The following is a 14,938-nucleotide window of genomic DNA, read 5'->3' as shown; positions in this document are numbered from 1 at the left end:
AGGAATCCACCTCTGGGCCAGGTTCTGGTTCTGTAAACCCTGGTCACGGCCAGACTTCTCCCATAGAGCAGCTCCGTTTCTCCTCCCCCACGGCCCCCAAGGATTAACCCCTGGGGTCGCTTCATGTCGGGGGCTGAACGCCTGGAGACCGGGGCTGGCCGCACCTCACCCCGCTGAGCAAGAGGCGGGCAGGAATATCGCAGGGATATCGCAGGGATATCGCAGGAATATCGCAGGAACATCGCAAAGCTCCTGCTGCCGCCCAGGGCTGCTCTCCGCGTCCCCGGATCTGTTTGGACTGCAGCAGAGCTGTGCTTTTGCCATAGCTCGGCCGGTTTCTGCAGCAGGCAAGGGTGGGGGGAGCTCGCAGGGCTTCCCCAGGCGTTTTCTGCCGGGGCAGGAGGCGCGTCCATGGCTCGGGGGGGTGACACGTGTGGGTCACAGCCCGGGAGCGTTCTGTGCCCCGAGTCATGAGCGCAGGCCGAGTGAGCGTCGGGACCACCGGCCGTCCGGGAGGTGCGGGGAGGGGCGGGGACATCCAGGGGGATGCAGACACATCCAGGGAGGTGCAGACACACCCAGGGAGATGCAGGGCGGTGCAGGGACATGCAGGGAGATGCAGACACATCCAGGGAGATGCAGGGACATCCAGGGAGATGCAGGGCGGTGCAGGGACATGCAGGGAGATGCAGACACATCCAGGGAGATGCAGGGACATCCAGGGAGATGCAGGGCGGTGCAGGGACATGCAGGGAGATGCAGACACATCCAGGGAGATGCAGGGACATCCAGGGAGATGCAGGGCGGTGCAGGGACATGCAGGGAGATGCAGACACATCCAGGGAGATGCAGGGACATCCAGGGAGATGCAGGGCGGTGCAGGGACATGCAGGGAGATGCAGACACATCCAGGGAGATGCAGGGACATCCAGGGAGATGCAGGGCGGTGCAGGGACATGCAGGGAGATGCAGACACATCCAGGGAGATGCAGGGACATCCAGGGAGATGCAGGGCGGTGCAGGGACATGCAGGGAGATGCAGACACATCCAGGGAGATGCAGGGACATCCAGGGAGATGCAGGGCGGTGCAGGGACATGCAGGGAGATGCAGACACATCCAGGGAGATGCAGGGACATCCAGGGAGATGCAGGGCGGTGCAGGGACATGCAGGGAGATGCAGACACATCCAGGGAGATGCAGGGACATCCAGGGAGATGCAGGGCGGTGCAGGGACATGCAGGGAGATGCCACGGGCACTGAGCCTCAGGCAGGCCCTGCGTGAGGGGCCGCGGTGTGGCCCCGGCTCGCTGTTCGCCCAGATGACACGTGTTAGGGAATCTCAGCAAACTCGCCGCTCTGCGAAGGACTGTGCCTCACTGTGGTTGTAACTTGAGGCTTGGTGTTTCAGCCTGGTCTGCGACACCTCCTCGGTGTCGCCTGGGTTTGCTGCCCTTTGCCGTACCCAGCTTGGGTCTTGCTGCTTTGCCTCCGAGGCTTCCAGCTCGCACACAGGGTACCTCCCTTCCTCGGCTATTTTAAGGGTTTTACGAGTGTTGACTGAGATTCCAGCTGTAAGAATCACTATTTGCGTTTGTCAGCATGCTGTCCTTGTGCAGCCAAGGACCGATTCCCAGTTCCAGCTCATTCTGTTGTGCCTCTGTGAGTTTGGCACTGTCGTGGTCAGATGTGTTCAGGTGCCTGTTTGACTGTGGGTGAGCTGTGCCATATGTGGCTGTATCAGAGCAGATTTTGGAATGCTCCTCCACACGTGGGTCTCGCTGTAGAAGTGCTGGGTGTTGCTGTACAGCCAGCAATAGCCCTTTTCTTTCTGGGTGCTCCTTTCTATAGATTCTGTGTTCACCAGGCAGGAACGTGAGCATACATGAACAGTAGCACTGACATACATGAACCTGCCTGATCAGATGGTGTTGGCTGGGTCAGCAGGTGTGCTGTTCCATGTGTGATGTTCAGATATGGGCTTAATTGCCTAATTACGACTAAATAACATGGCAGATATTTTTCCTGCTGATGTCCCCTTCCACCCCTCTCTTTTGCAGAGCCTGGACTTCTGGAAGCTGCTGTATGTGCTGCTGAAGCAGATCCACGGGGGCAGCTGGACAGAGTCTGATGCCATAGGTAAATAACATCATTCTGGCTGACTGCAGTTTCCATCTGCCCTGGGACTGGTTTTGTAACACCTTTGGCTCCTTTCTCCCTGTAGTGAGTGCTCTGTTTTGCACACCTGTGCCACCAACTTACCAGGCCTCAGGTTTAGTGATGAGGAAACTTTCTGTGAGGCAGGTTTGCTACTCTTTGATGTGCTTTGTCCTGGAAGCTGGGATGTTCCACAGGCTCTTGCATCCCTGTGACATTTTATTGCAGGTAAATCTCTGCAGTGATGTTATGCATTTTCAGTATCTGCAAAGACAGAAGTAGATTTGTTTTTTTCCTTTGATTCCTTCTTTTCCCATTCATACCATGATTCCGTTGGTCCTTTTCTATCCAGTCCTGTGTCAGAGCCAGGAACTGCAGTGTGAGAACCATGAAGGCAGTGTTTTGGACTGAAGTTCTAGACAAAACAAGAAATGGACTGTATGTGATTATTTTAGGGGGACTGTGAATAATGTCTTTAAGGACAAGGCCACTTCTCCAGAGAGGAGCTGAATGCAGATTGGCTTCTCAAAACAGCAGAAGACTGTTTACTTCTTAAATGTACCACTACTTCCCATCTTCTCTCTTGAAACATGTCTGTCTAGGGCCTTTTCACTGTATGAGAATTGTATTGTGATGAATCAAGGTCTCCTCATACCAACTCCATTTAATATTCACTTTTGCCCTTGAGAGCAAAACACCCTAAAAAGCACTGTATGAGCCCCTGGTTGGCTGTGAGCCTGGTGGCACTGTAAATGGAATTAAGAAAGGTTCAGCATTGTGGAATGCAGAGCAAAACCACCAGCATAGTTTAGCTGGTAGCTCAGTAGGAAGTCCTGTTACTCGCAGGAATGCTATTTTTCATTTGGCTGTTTTTATTTTTCCACTCATCCACAGTCTGCTGTGTATGGCAAGTCTATTTATTGACTGTCTCCCACAGCATTGTGGATGTGGTCCTGCACATTGCAACCTTATTGGATCCTGGCTGCTCCCATACTGATTGCCTGTAGCATTTGGGGGCAGAATTTCCAAGTGCATGTGGCAGGTTCCTGGCTCTGGAGACAGCAAACACAGCCTCCACTGCTATATTGTGAGGTAGCAACGTGTGGTTCTGCTGAGAACTGCTCAGCTGGTTTCTGAGAAAGCTTTTTAGTCACAACTTGGTGATTAAAGCTGAAATTCGGGCTGGAGAGCTGTACTGTTTTTCAAATGACACTAATTACTTTTGCTTGGCAAGTGAATGAGTTGTCTGCTCTGAACACAATCGATATTTTACTGCTTTTCTTCTCTGCCCCAGCTCTGGTCTCTTGTGTATTTCATGCAAATGAAATAAGCCTTGGGCATAGGCACTAAATAACTTTCTCAGGTTTGTGTAGGATCCTGTTACGCAATAGAGAATTGAAACAGATTCCTCTAATCCGAGTCTGGTGCCTTAGTCCACAGATCAAGCTTTGCTTTTCTTTGCTCTTTTTGTACAACCTCTTAATTACCTTGGTTAAAATAAGGAGGGCAGCAGCTGCCAGATCCCTGAGGAAGGCTGTGAAGACTCCTTTGGTCTAGGGGTTACTGTGAGCATAGAAACAGCTTTCTGGAAAAGAGAAGCCATTCTCTAGTGATCTTGTATATTTTATTTTTTGAAAGGAAACACTGACCTTTGGCCAGTTCAGGAATCCCACTGAAGCCTACCAGTCAGTGGTTATAAAATTCTACAGCTGCCTCCTGGTTTCTTGTTCTGTGAGAATTTTTTCTTCCCACAGTGAAAAGCACTTAACTGTAAACTTTGGTGTAAACTTACTGTAAAATCCAGCCCCTTAAACATGTCAGAGTAGTGGGCCACTGGACAGTGGAGAGTCAGAGTAAGCTGTGTGAATACTCTGAGCATAACCTTGCTGATGAAATCATGATGGTTTCATGCTGCTTGTTCTTCCCAGAGGCTGATGAACTTGGTTAACAACCTCACAGCCACGCCAGGTAGCAGTGCAATGTGCATTTGGATAGTTGGAAGATACATTTATTTTCTGGGATTGCTGTTCAGTTTTTATAGCATGGGAAAGAGATCTGCAGCTGCAATAGATTTTGTTTGTTTGACAAAAGTAGCAGAAAATGTTTTTCTGAAGCAGTAGTTTCCCATAATACCACTACCTATGCAGGTGTTCCTTGTCTGAGTGCATGAAGTAATGTGTCTGTGTCTGTGCTTGTACTTGGTTTGTAGTTCCTTTCCATTTTAGCCTGCCAGGCTGGTGCATAGCTCTCATTTGAATATCATCTTGTAAATCACTGAAAATATTTGTCAGGAGTGGAAGAGCACAGCTCGAGTATATTTTAAGTGAGCTGAACCCTGAGGTTCATCCCCAGCTTGGTCTTACTTGCTGAATATAGTTTTATAAATAATATCTGTGGAGAAGGGGATTAGGTGGGAGCCTTGTGAAGGTCCTTCAGTATAAATTTCCCAATCCTAGTGCCATAAGAAGATGTTAGAGAGGTGTCTGGTGTATCTCTTCTATTTGAGTGATGATGTTTCCTGACTCTTGGTCACACGTTATGGAAGGATCCATCTTGGTCCTGGGTGCTCACATAACCTTCGCTGCCGTTTATACCTTTACATTTTAACTTGAGCACTCTGGAGATGGGGAGAAATAAGGGATTTGTCTAAGGTCAAAGGAAGGCTCCTGAGCCCCAGTTCCAGATCCATGCCCTGAGTGCTCACTCCCAACTCCTGCCTGGCACACCAGCTGCACCCTCTCCTGTGAGGGCAGCATGTTGCAGAGGGAGGCATGAAAGAGGGGGAGATACAGGACCAGAAGAACACTGAAATTCAGGTGGTGAATTGCCTTGGTGGATCTGGCCTGAGTGATATATCAGAGCAGGGAAATGGTGATAAAAGAAAAAAAAAAAAACCCTGACCTGCTCTCCTTTCGTCCACTTAGATGTGTGATTTTTAAGGAGCTGCTTGAACTGCAGATGGCAGCATGTGATGCTCATTTGCTTTGAAAGAGGCGGAAAGCATTTACTGACCATCCTTCCTTTTGGAGGATTTCTTCCTTTATCTGTTATGGCAGTTCCTTTCTCGACAAATGCACACAGAAAAGGAAAGGATGACATGAAAACACTGCTCATGTAAGAATGTTCACAAGTGATCAAAATAAAATCTGAAATATCTCCATGCTCCTCTTGTGCTTGAGGGATTGGAGAGCACATCTACAGCAAGATTATTAGCAAGCCATAGGCATTTCTGCCACCCTGACATGGGGAAGGGAAGCTGCTTGTTTCATTTACAAGGTCTGTGGAAAGAGGAAATGGAGTGATTTAGGTCTTTGTAGGAATGCCTGAACTGCATGAAACTGTAGATTCCTCTAGCTCCACCCAGCTGTGACAGCTGTCAAAGGGAAAGAAAAGAGCAAATCTAGAAGGATGCTTTCATGACATGGGGGATATTCCTTCAGCCTCCAGCAGTTTACATCTCAGACTTTGCAATCCAGAGAGGATATGTTTGTGTTTCATAAGTTTCCATGAACTGCTGTTCTGTAAATCCAGTTTCTCCTTGAGCCTGAGTGACTCTTAGGAGTCCATAGAGTCCCATAGTGAGCAATTTCAGAATTTTGCTGCGTGTGTGAAGAGCATCTCTTTTATCATGTTTTGACTCACATGCTTGCTAACTTTGTTGGCTCACAGTTCTTGTGTTGAGTGTTGTGCAAACAAATCATCCACTCTTCACCCATTGCACAGCACTCAGGATTTTGAAGAGTTTTGCCATATCCATTCTTGCTCTTCTTGGCCTACTTCATCGCTCTTACAATGCAGCTGTTCTGTTCTTGTGATTGTACTTGTCCTTTCTCTTCATTTCTTTCCAAATTTTCTGTAGCCTTAATGGGAGAGAAGAAATAAGGGTCACGGTGGGTATTTGTGTTCTGTTCAGTGTCCTTGCTAGGTTTCTCACACTGAGTTTGCCTTTGGATGCCTGTCAGAACCAATTGTGATACTGTCATTAAAAACCTTATCATCTGAGATGGTGTTCCTGAGCCCACGGAGCGGTTCCAGGTCCAGTCTCATGTTGTAAGTCAGTAAAGTTAGGAACATTTCTTTCTTTGTGCACATAATTTTTCATTTTTTGCTAAAAATACTTTTATCTGTCTTTTTAAAGCTTGGGCTCAAGGTTCTGCAGTCCTTCATGATCTGCCTGCATTCTTTACTACTAATATCACATCAGCACCAAGTTTTCTGTCACTGTCACGTTGTCTAAGTGTCATTTTGAGTTGTTTGAACAGCAGCTGTTTAGCACAGAGCCCTCATGTGAAACCACTGTTTGTTCCTGCCCTCTGGTTCTTGTCTGCTGGGTACTTGTCATTGATCCAAGGTTTTTGCTGTCCCCCCACTGCAGGGCCTTGGTTTCTTTGTGCAAGCTGAATCCCAGTGGGAAGTCTAAATGTCTTGCACTGGTTGAATCTTCCTTAATCACTTGCTTCTTGTAGCCCTCTGAGAACTCCAGAAACTTTCTGAGCAGGTCTTCCTTTTACAGCTGTTGGTTCTTAGCCACTATGTGTTGTTTTCACTGTCCCCCTAATTATGTTCTTTATTCTGTTTTTGACTTAGTACAGAGCCAAGGTTTATTGGGCAGAACCTTTTTTAATAATAACTTTCTCTGTGTTTCCTCAGTATTTTACAGCCCTGCAGTGCCTGTCTTGTAGCTGTCAGGTAACATTTGCTGGTGTGAAGGAATATGGATCAGAGCATTCCTGAGAATTTAATAGCCCGTGTGCTGTGCTGCATTATCTCTGCTCTCTGGCGCTCAGAGATTTGCAGCAGGCTGTGAAACTCCTATCTCTAAATTCCAGTTTAGTTCAGGAGTAGAGTGGTTCAGAGTGTTTACTAATTCATAGCATGCTTGGTGACTCATAAAAAATGAATAGGTGAATTGGAGTCCCATTGTAGTGGGGATGGCTAGTTGCCTTTGTTGCCTTTGTTAATTTCCAAGAGGCCATTACTGGTCTTGATCCCAAGTTTGAATTTCTTCTTCTCCCTGAGCAGTAGTTCCTGCAATCAGAATGGGGTGTATAAAGAAGGCTTTTATCCTTTCCCTCCTGTCCTTCACCAGTTGTTGATTGTTACATATAGATAAAACCTTATAAAAGAAAAGCCTTATAAAACATGGTTTAAATCTTACTATTCTGGCTAAACTAACCTGTTAAGTTCCCATGAGAGAAAAAAAAAATCAGTTTACATAACAATCTATTCTTATGAGAAAGGAGTTCGCAGCTACAAAAATAAGTCTGTCCTGTGAGTCTATGAAGAAAAAATAGAAACTATCTGGAAAGAAAAAAATTTGATCGACATGTACATTAGCAATTACCAGCCAATCAACTGAGTTTCAGTAATTTGCTAACCTATGAAATTCAAACAGGGTACTTCTAATACCATATAAAAGTAAGCTATGTACAATAAAGATTCAGCCATTCTACACAAAAACCCAAACACCTCATCCATCTCATTTCTATCTTCAGCTCAAGGCTACAATGACCCTTGATAAAGACCAAGTCCCCACTGCCTTCCTGAGGCTGGGTTGAAAGTGCTGCCCTCCGAGGAGGCAGCCCTGTGGGGCTCAGTGGGTGGATGCAGTGCTGCAGGGTGTCACTCTCTGGTGTTTTTCTCTTCCAGGTGCCCAGGTGAGGTTTGTGAAGTGGGCTCTGTGGTACCACGGCTACGGGCGGCCCCAGCTCCAGCGGCTCCCGGGCGACGGCTCGGCGGGCAGCCGGGAGCTGCTGCTGGCCTTCTCCTGGCTGCTGCACTGCCCCAGCCTCCTGGAGCAGCTCCTGGCTCGGAACAGAGTGCAGACTGGGGATGGGACCTCTGTGTGCACGGTGAGCATGCTGTGTCCTTCCACCCCACCCTGTCCACGAGTCACCTGTGACAGCAGCTGTGTCACCACCAGTGTGTGACGGGTGCTGTCCTGGTGCCTTGGCAGGTAAGTGACTGCAGCTTCAAACAAGGCCAGTGTCTATTTTCTTTCCCTTCTCTAAGCTTTCTGTGTGCAAAGCTTAGGGGTTCTTTGTCACAGACATGTTTTATGAAAAATCCTTTTGCCAGGATTTTTTTTTCTGAGAAGCTGAGAAGCCTCAGAGGAAAAGAAAAACAATAATTATCTGCTGCTTTGGAATGCAGCAGGTGCATCTTTGATTGGCCCATGTGGTTGTTTTTAATTAATGGCCAATCAAAGTCCAGCTGTCTCGGACTCTCTGGTCAGTCACAAGATTTTATTATCAGTCCATTCCTTTCCTTTCTAGCTTTCTGATGAAATCCTTTCTTCTATTCTTTTAGTATATAATTTTCTTTTAATATAATATAGATCATAAAATAATAAATCAGCCTTCTGAAATATGGAGTCAAGATTCTCCTCTCTTCCCTCATCCTGGTGACCCCTGTGAGCAACACCACAGTTCTTTCTCTTTATCAAGCTCCCACCCCTGCCTGAATTCCCTGATTTCTATTTCCAGTACAGTTGAGACCACTGTGGAGTTAAGTGAATCTCTTCAGTCTCTCTGCTTCTGGGTCTTGGGCTCCCAGACTGAGCTGTGAGTGGTTCTGCAGGGCAGGCAAACAGGTTAGCAGTGAATGCTGGCTGTGTTGGCACTGTTGAGTAGAGCAGGTAAGGCAAATAATACTTTTTGCAAACAACAAGGTCTCGAATGGCAGCTCCTGCCCTTGAGGTAACTAATGACCTTTGAGAACACACTAGAGTATTGTTTTTTCTGTTAGTAAAACTGTTAGTACATAGAAAGTCTGTTCTGAAGTAGCCGTCATCTAGTCAGACCTAATTACTGCTCAGTCTCCTTCAAGCTGACAGGCTCACGGAATTTCTTAGTTTTTTGGCAAAGGACTTTGTAGGTCAGAAGCCCTACCTGCTGATTATCTTGTGGTGTCTAAGGTCTGTGGTCTTTCTTGATCCCATATATGTTTTTTCCCTGGTTTTCTGGAGCCTTTTTAAGGGGCAGCAAAGCAGGAAAGTGAAAGTTTGGAAAGCTGCAATTAGAAACAGTGTCTTCAGAAGGAAAACACTTGTACAAATGGAATACAGTTCAAGGGAAGGAATCCTTTTTGTAACAACATTACAAGAAGTATTTTGAGGAAAGGGACCACTCTTGCTGCACTACAATTATTTGCTGCACAGAAGAGGGAGCGCAAGAGGCTGAGCTGTGAGTGGCAGTGCCATCTACTTATGTGAAGGGTGCCTTGAGATTTCAGAGAAAACATACTACTGGACAACTTTTTACTTTCAACTTCTCTTTTACCTTTTGCTTGTTTTTCATCTGCCGTAGCAGGTTTGTTTTTTTTTAATTTTTTTTGTCAAAATTTTTCTTAATTTCTGTTACAAAAGAGTGACAAGTGAAATGTGACATGAATTCAGGGAATAACACAGGGGCAGCAGCTGTGTTATTTTCTCTGAAGGCTTTAAGTTTTGCATTTCCCAAAAAGGGATGAAAGAACTATGGTAATACAATGTTATCTCTTATGACCACACATACTGGTGTGTCTTTCACTGCAATTCTCACCTGCTGTACTCGTGTTTCTCAAAAAGCATGGAATGCATATTAAATGTTTTTACTCCATAACTGTCCCAAACAGTGTTTGGAAAGGCTTGAGAGTCTGATTTTTTTTTTTAATAGACCAGACAAAAATTGTATAGACTGGAAGTTGGAGTTAGCTTGTGTATGTAAAGCTCATTGTATTAATGGAAACACTTCTTGTATGGTGTTCATTCAGCAGTTTTCATGCTCCAATAAAAATAGATATTTACAAGGAAAAAAAGAATATAGTTACAGCATGACTGGTGGGTTTTGTGATTCTCTATCACAAGAAAGCTAAAGCAAATGGAATTTTGAGGGAGAGGTCTTATCTTTTATTTGATCAACTAGGCATTGCAAGACCAGTGAATTCAACCTTTAGGTGCCAACCAAATGAAGTTCTAGGAGTGCACTGGCAAGGATGCAAGGAGGCAGTGGTGGGTGAGGAGGAGATGGGTGGGTCACACACCTCATTTTGGTCAGTGAATCAGCTCCTTGTAAACCACTCATGAAAACCTGCTGTTTGTTTGTTTCATAAAAGTGTTAAGTTTTATTGTTGTTAGATATTATTTGCTGGCTGTTGTTATTTTGTGAAGCTGTTGTTATTTTGTTATTTTTGTTATTTTTATTCATGTGGCAAAGCCTGCTCATCAGCCAGTGTTCAGCAATAAAACCCCAAAATCTCAGTAAGAGAGGGGGAGGGTGAGGTTGTCACTTTGCTACCTGACATCTTGTAAGTTAACACACCAGACGTGCAGTCTCTGCAGTCTTAACTCTCTTCTATTACAGTAAAGTGAAGGAAAAAGGTAAAAGAAGAGGAAAAAACCTTCGCTTAGGAAAGATCTCTCTCAAAAAATAGGAGAAAGAGAAGGGAATGCTCTTTAAAACAATTGAAATTCTTAGTTGAGAACTTGAAAAATCTTCCACTGAATGAAATCTTTAATGATTACAAACAATTTTCCTGAAGTGAAAATGTTGCAAAACAAAAATCCATGAAATACATTTGGTTTTGTGCATGGCTGAGATCTCTGCCAAAATGAGCAAAGTGTGAAAGCCAGTACTTGCTGGAAAAGTACATCTGTTGGTCTACCAGTGAGAATAAATTTGGAGAGAATCCTTACTCTTTGTCTTCATTTAAAAGGAAAGGAGTTTCAATAACAGTAGGCATAGCTTTAGTTCAAACTGATATTCATGTGGTTTGCTTTTAAAATTTTGTCTGAAATCCACAAAGATGAACAGGGTCTGTTGTGTGAGAAGAGAGAATGGAGCTAATCCCTAAATTAAGTGTACAATCATGTTCTGACTGTTCTTTCAGCCCAAGTTTAAAACAAAGCCTGCTGAATTGCTGATAATGTGCCAAATACCCAACATATCAACGGCCAATTAATTTAAATAATTTCATTTCAGGCTACCACACTCTGGCCTTTTTTCCTTTGCAGTTCCTTAGCAACACCGTTTTCTTTCCCTGCAAATTGAACACTTCCATCAGCTCTAAAGGATTTTCAGAGGTACAAGGGTATTCATGACATATGATGGACAGGGAGCTCAAGCTCTACGTGGAATTCTTAATCTTTTGAACCTGAGCTGGGAAAAGCTTCCACAAGCTGACTTTTGCATGTACTTACATTTTCAGAACCAAGAGTTAAATAATTCCTGAAATTATAAACTCAGAGATGATGAAAGGTGGTAAGAGGTAGTGCTAATGTAGTCAGAACTCACTGTGAGGGGGTTGTGGCAAGGACAGGCATGGTTGGTAGCCTGGGGTGGTTCTGGGGGTTGGCTGCTTTTGTGTGTTAGGTAAGAGATTCCTTCAGGGCACCTCCAGCTCGTGTTTTTTGGCAGGGCAGAGCTGCAGTGTCTCCTGAGCCAGGATCCTGGGGCCTGTGGCACGTCCTTCCCTGGCCAGGCTCTCTTCTAGCCTGTGAAGTTTATAAACTGGGAGGGGAAACAGTTAAAGGAGCAAACTGTGTTGCTGTGCAGGAGGAGCAGGAGAAGGAGTCAGGAAGGCTTGAGAGTCTGATAACTGGGATCCATAATCCATGATAAACTTTAGAGCTGGGCTGCAGCAGTTCAGGTTCTCTGAATTTACTGTGCCCATCTGTCAGCAGGTTGGTGACTCCAGAGGCAGTAAGTGATAGTTCAAACCTTGCACTGGCCAACTCTTTAGAAGAAGTAATCACAAACTCTGTTAGATCTATAAAGACTTAAGAACAATTTGAATTGGAGGCTCGCATCGATGCACTGAAGTGTCTGCTTGGGAATTCTCGCCTGTTAATTGCATTAAAGCACCTGGGCCAGTAACTGATGGACAAGGTTTTCAAAGGCTTTTGACACCCCTTGTGAATTTCCATCTCAGATATTCACTGCTGTGATGTCTCAACGTCTTCTGTTGCTTTGGTGATCATGTACTGGCAGATTATTCTCAAGTGCCATTTATTGATTCCTATTCACACAGAACAAATCCAAGTGTACAAGACACAGCTGAAAACCTGTAGTTGAAACTGTCTCCTTCACTGAACTTGGGAGGCACACCTGGGGAGTTCTCATTCTCTCTGAGAAGCATATAATTGATATGAACTTGCCTTTTTAGCACATTCAATATTTGAGTAATTCTTATTTACCTCGCATTTTAAATTTCAGTGATGCCGCCCCAGCTTTCTCCAAATCTCTGATGGTTTGGGCAGGTAATAGCAGTACTTTGTGAGCACATATTCTTCCTGTTTCCAGGGAGGAATACTGTCTGCGCTTCTTTTATTTCTACAGCTGAAATTAATCTGTGTGCCCTGTAATTTGATTATGTGTGGAGGCTGTTGAGCTCTTTAAATGGGTGTAGTGATGTTATATCCCTCATGATCATCAGGAGATGTTGTACAAACACTGGTTCTTGTTTCCACTAATTCCCCCTGTCTGCTTCTGGGCCTCTGAGTGAAATTGGATGCCCCTCCCTTTTTGTGAATTTGTAGTAATCAACAAATAGAGCTATTATGTCTCTTGTGCTTGGAATTCATGCACGTGTCTCTAGCATGCCAAAGTGAACTCAGTTTAATTACTTCTGGTGGGCAAAAATGAAGATAAACATGCCTTCTGACCCTTAGGTTTGCAATTTGATTAATCTTTTGTTTGTCATGGTCTAGTTTGGCTCACTGGCTATTTCCAGTATAGTGTAAGGGTTATGCTTGGTTTAATCTTGTTGCAATGCCTTTCTTTTACAGAAAACCTGACAGTCACTGCTGTTCCATAAACCATGTTATTAGAGGAAAGTGTTAAAGTAGCAGCCCAGCTTGATGTTCCCCCTAGCAGAAAACCAGGAAACCTTGGGCACTAGTTTCAGTGAAAAGTAGTTTTCTGCAGTTTTTCCATGTCTTCATCAATTCCAGTGAGGACAGAGGAGGGAATTTTATTAACCTTATTGATTCTGACTCAGAGGCGTAATTACTTTCCAGATCTTTATGGGCTATATTAGTCTGTCAGCTTTCATTTTTTGGTTTTCCTCCCTTATTCCCTCAGCTTACACTTCTATTCTCTTTGTCCTCCTGTCTTCCTAGTAACTCTCACCATTTATGTTTTTGCCCTTTTTCTGCTATTACTGTTGCTGGATTCAGTAGCTGCTAAGGAACACTTTTTTTAAAAGCCATCTGTGAAACCTGAGCAGAGGGTGCAGCATCCCTGAGGTTTCTCCTGCAGAATTTTCCTCACCTCAGTGTGGCTGACAAGTCTGTTGTAGCATACTTTGAACTTGTCATGGTGCCTTCTTCCTGTGCTACACTGGAAGATGTGCAGTTACCAACATTTGTCTTTGCTTGACACAGTGAATGCACAATTAAGAAGTGCTTTGTTGTTTTTTTTTTTTTTTTTAGACAGCATGTCAAAGTAAAACACTGTAAAAGACAAGTCTGAACTGATCAGAAAGGCTTATAATTTATTGAATCTGCTGTGTCTCTGGTAATGTCTGAATTGCAGAATTTCTTGAGCTTGACATTACAGCTGACGTGTTCTGGATGGGATTCAGCAGACAGGCGCTTGAGCTGTGTGAGGAGCAAATGGTGAGGACTGGTGTGCTGGTAGGAAGGTTTACCATGGTCACACTGGTACTTTGCTGAAATCCAGCACAGGGAGCTCCTTCCTGGGCTGTTCGGGAAACAGGAGGGATTTTGAGATGTTCCAGTGCCTCTCCTGCCCTCCAGTGCCAGGGAGCAGCCAGTGCCTTTGGTATGTTCTGATTGTCTTTGCAGCCTTTGCAGTTAAATGTCAGCATCTGTTTGTGGTGTCCCACTGTCAGCAACCTGGGTCTGAGGTTGAGAGGATCCTCTGAAATAAAGCACTTTTCCCTCAGGAGGACTTTTCCCTCAGGAATGTGTGGAGACAGGCATGGCAGGCCCTCACCCACGGCAGAGCTCTGTCTCCTCTCTCCTGGAGGGCAGGTGCTGTTCCCCTGTGTTCCCCTAGCTCCAGGTGTGTTGTTGCTGCAGGGAGCTCCATCTTTCTGCCTCCAAGGGCTCCTCTCTTGCCACCGTGGAGCAAATGGCCATGGGCAAGGGGAACTACAGCTGCAGGCAGGGGGAAAAAGCAGTGCAAGGCATTATCTGTGTGTTGCATTTCATGAGCCTTGCAGAACACTCTCCCAGTTAAGGTCTGCCCTGTCACGTGTTGGTCTTGGATGTTGAGTTTCCATGTTCTGTCTGAATATATAATGCAGTGGGCATTGGGATTTTAGTGTTCTTTTAAAACCTTGCAGCTCCAAAGATTAGGCAGCGCTGCCGAGCTCATTTAAAGGCCTCATGCTTTTGCTGTATTGCAGAGCTCTTAAACAGCCTCCCAAATGAGTGGGGAGGGATGGGATAAAGGACTGATGTGCTCTAGTGCCTCAGGCCCGTGGCTACTGCCAGAGAGGCTTGTTTGAACAAGGCAGGCATGGGTAAGAGCTGTGTTCACATTTTCTGTCTTCCCTCAGCACCTTCTCTTTTTCACTCTTTGCCAAGAGTAAGCTCTTGGGAGTGCTGTTGTGAGTAGTAATTCTTACAAGAGGCATAGAAATTTAAAAGCTAAAAGGCCTTGAGGAAACACAGGACTTCACTTTTTTTATTTTAATTGCTGAATGTGATACGAGCATAACTTCAACATTGAGAGCACTTATGTTTGTGGAAAACTTACTCTTCTATGCAAATATCTGGAGATTTAATTGGTATGTGCACCATTTGGGAATGGGTTTTTACACCATCTATCTTTCCC

The 14,938-nt window shown here is 45.1% G+C and overlaps 1 protein-coding gene across 1 annotated transcript in view; it reads left to right on the top strand.

Moving 5' to 3' along the window:
• The window catches only part of TEDC1 (tubulin epsilon and delta complex 1), a 71,785-nt gene that overhangs the window by 1,200 nt on the left and 55,647 nt on the right, over positions 1-14,938 (top strand). Inside the window, exons 2-3 of the mRNA XM_005426703.2 lie at positions 2,060-2,138; positions 7,806-8,008. Of these exons, the coding sequence (XP_005426760.1) occupies positions 2,060-2,138; positions 7,806-8,008 (282 nt within the window). The remainder of the gene's footprint in view (positions 1-2,059; positions 2,139-7,805; positions 8,009-14,938) is intronic.

The sequence above is a fragment of the Geospiza fortis genome, unplaced genomic scaffold (assembly GCF_000277835.1).
Source record: "Geospiza fortis unplaced genomic scaffold, GeoFor_1.0 scaffold5, whole genome shotgun sequence".
Taxonomy (NCBI): domain Eukaryota; kingdom Metazoa; phylum Chordata; class Aves; order Passeriformes; family Thraupidae; genus Geospiza; species Geospiza fortis.
This window is presented reverse-complemented; position numbering and strand designations above follow the sequence as displayed.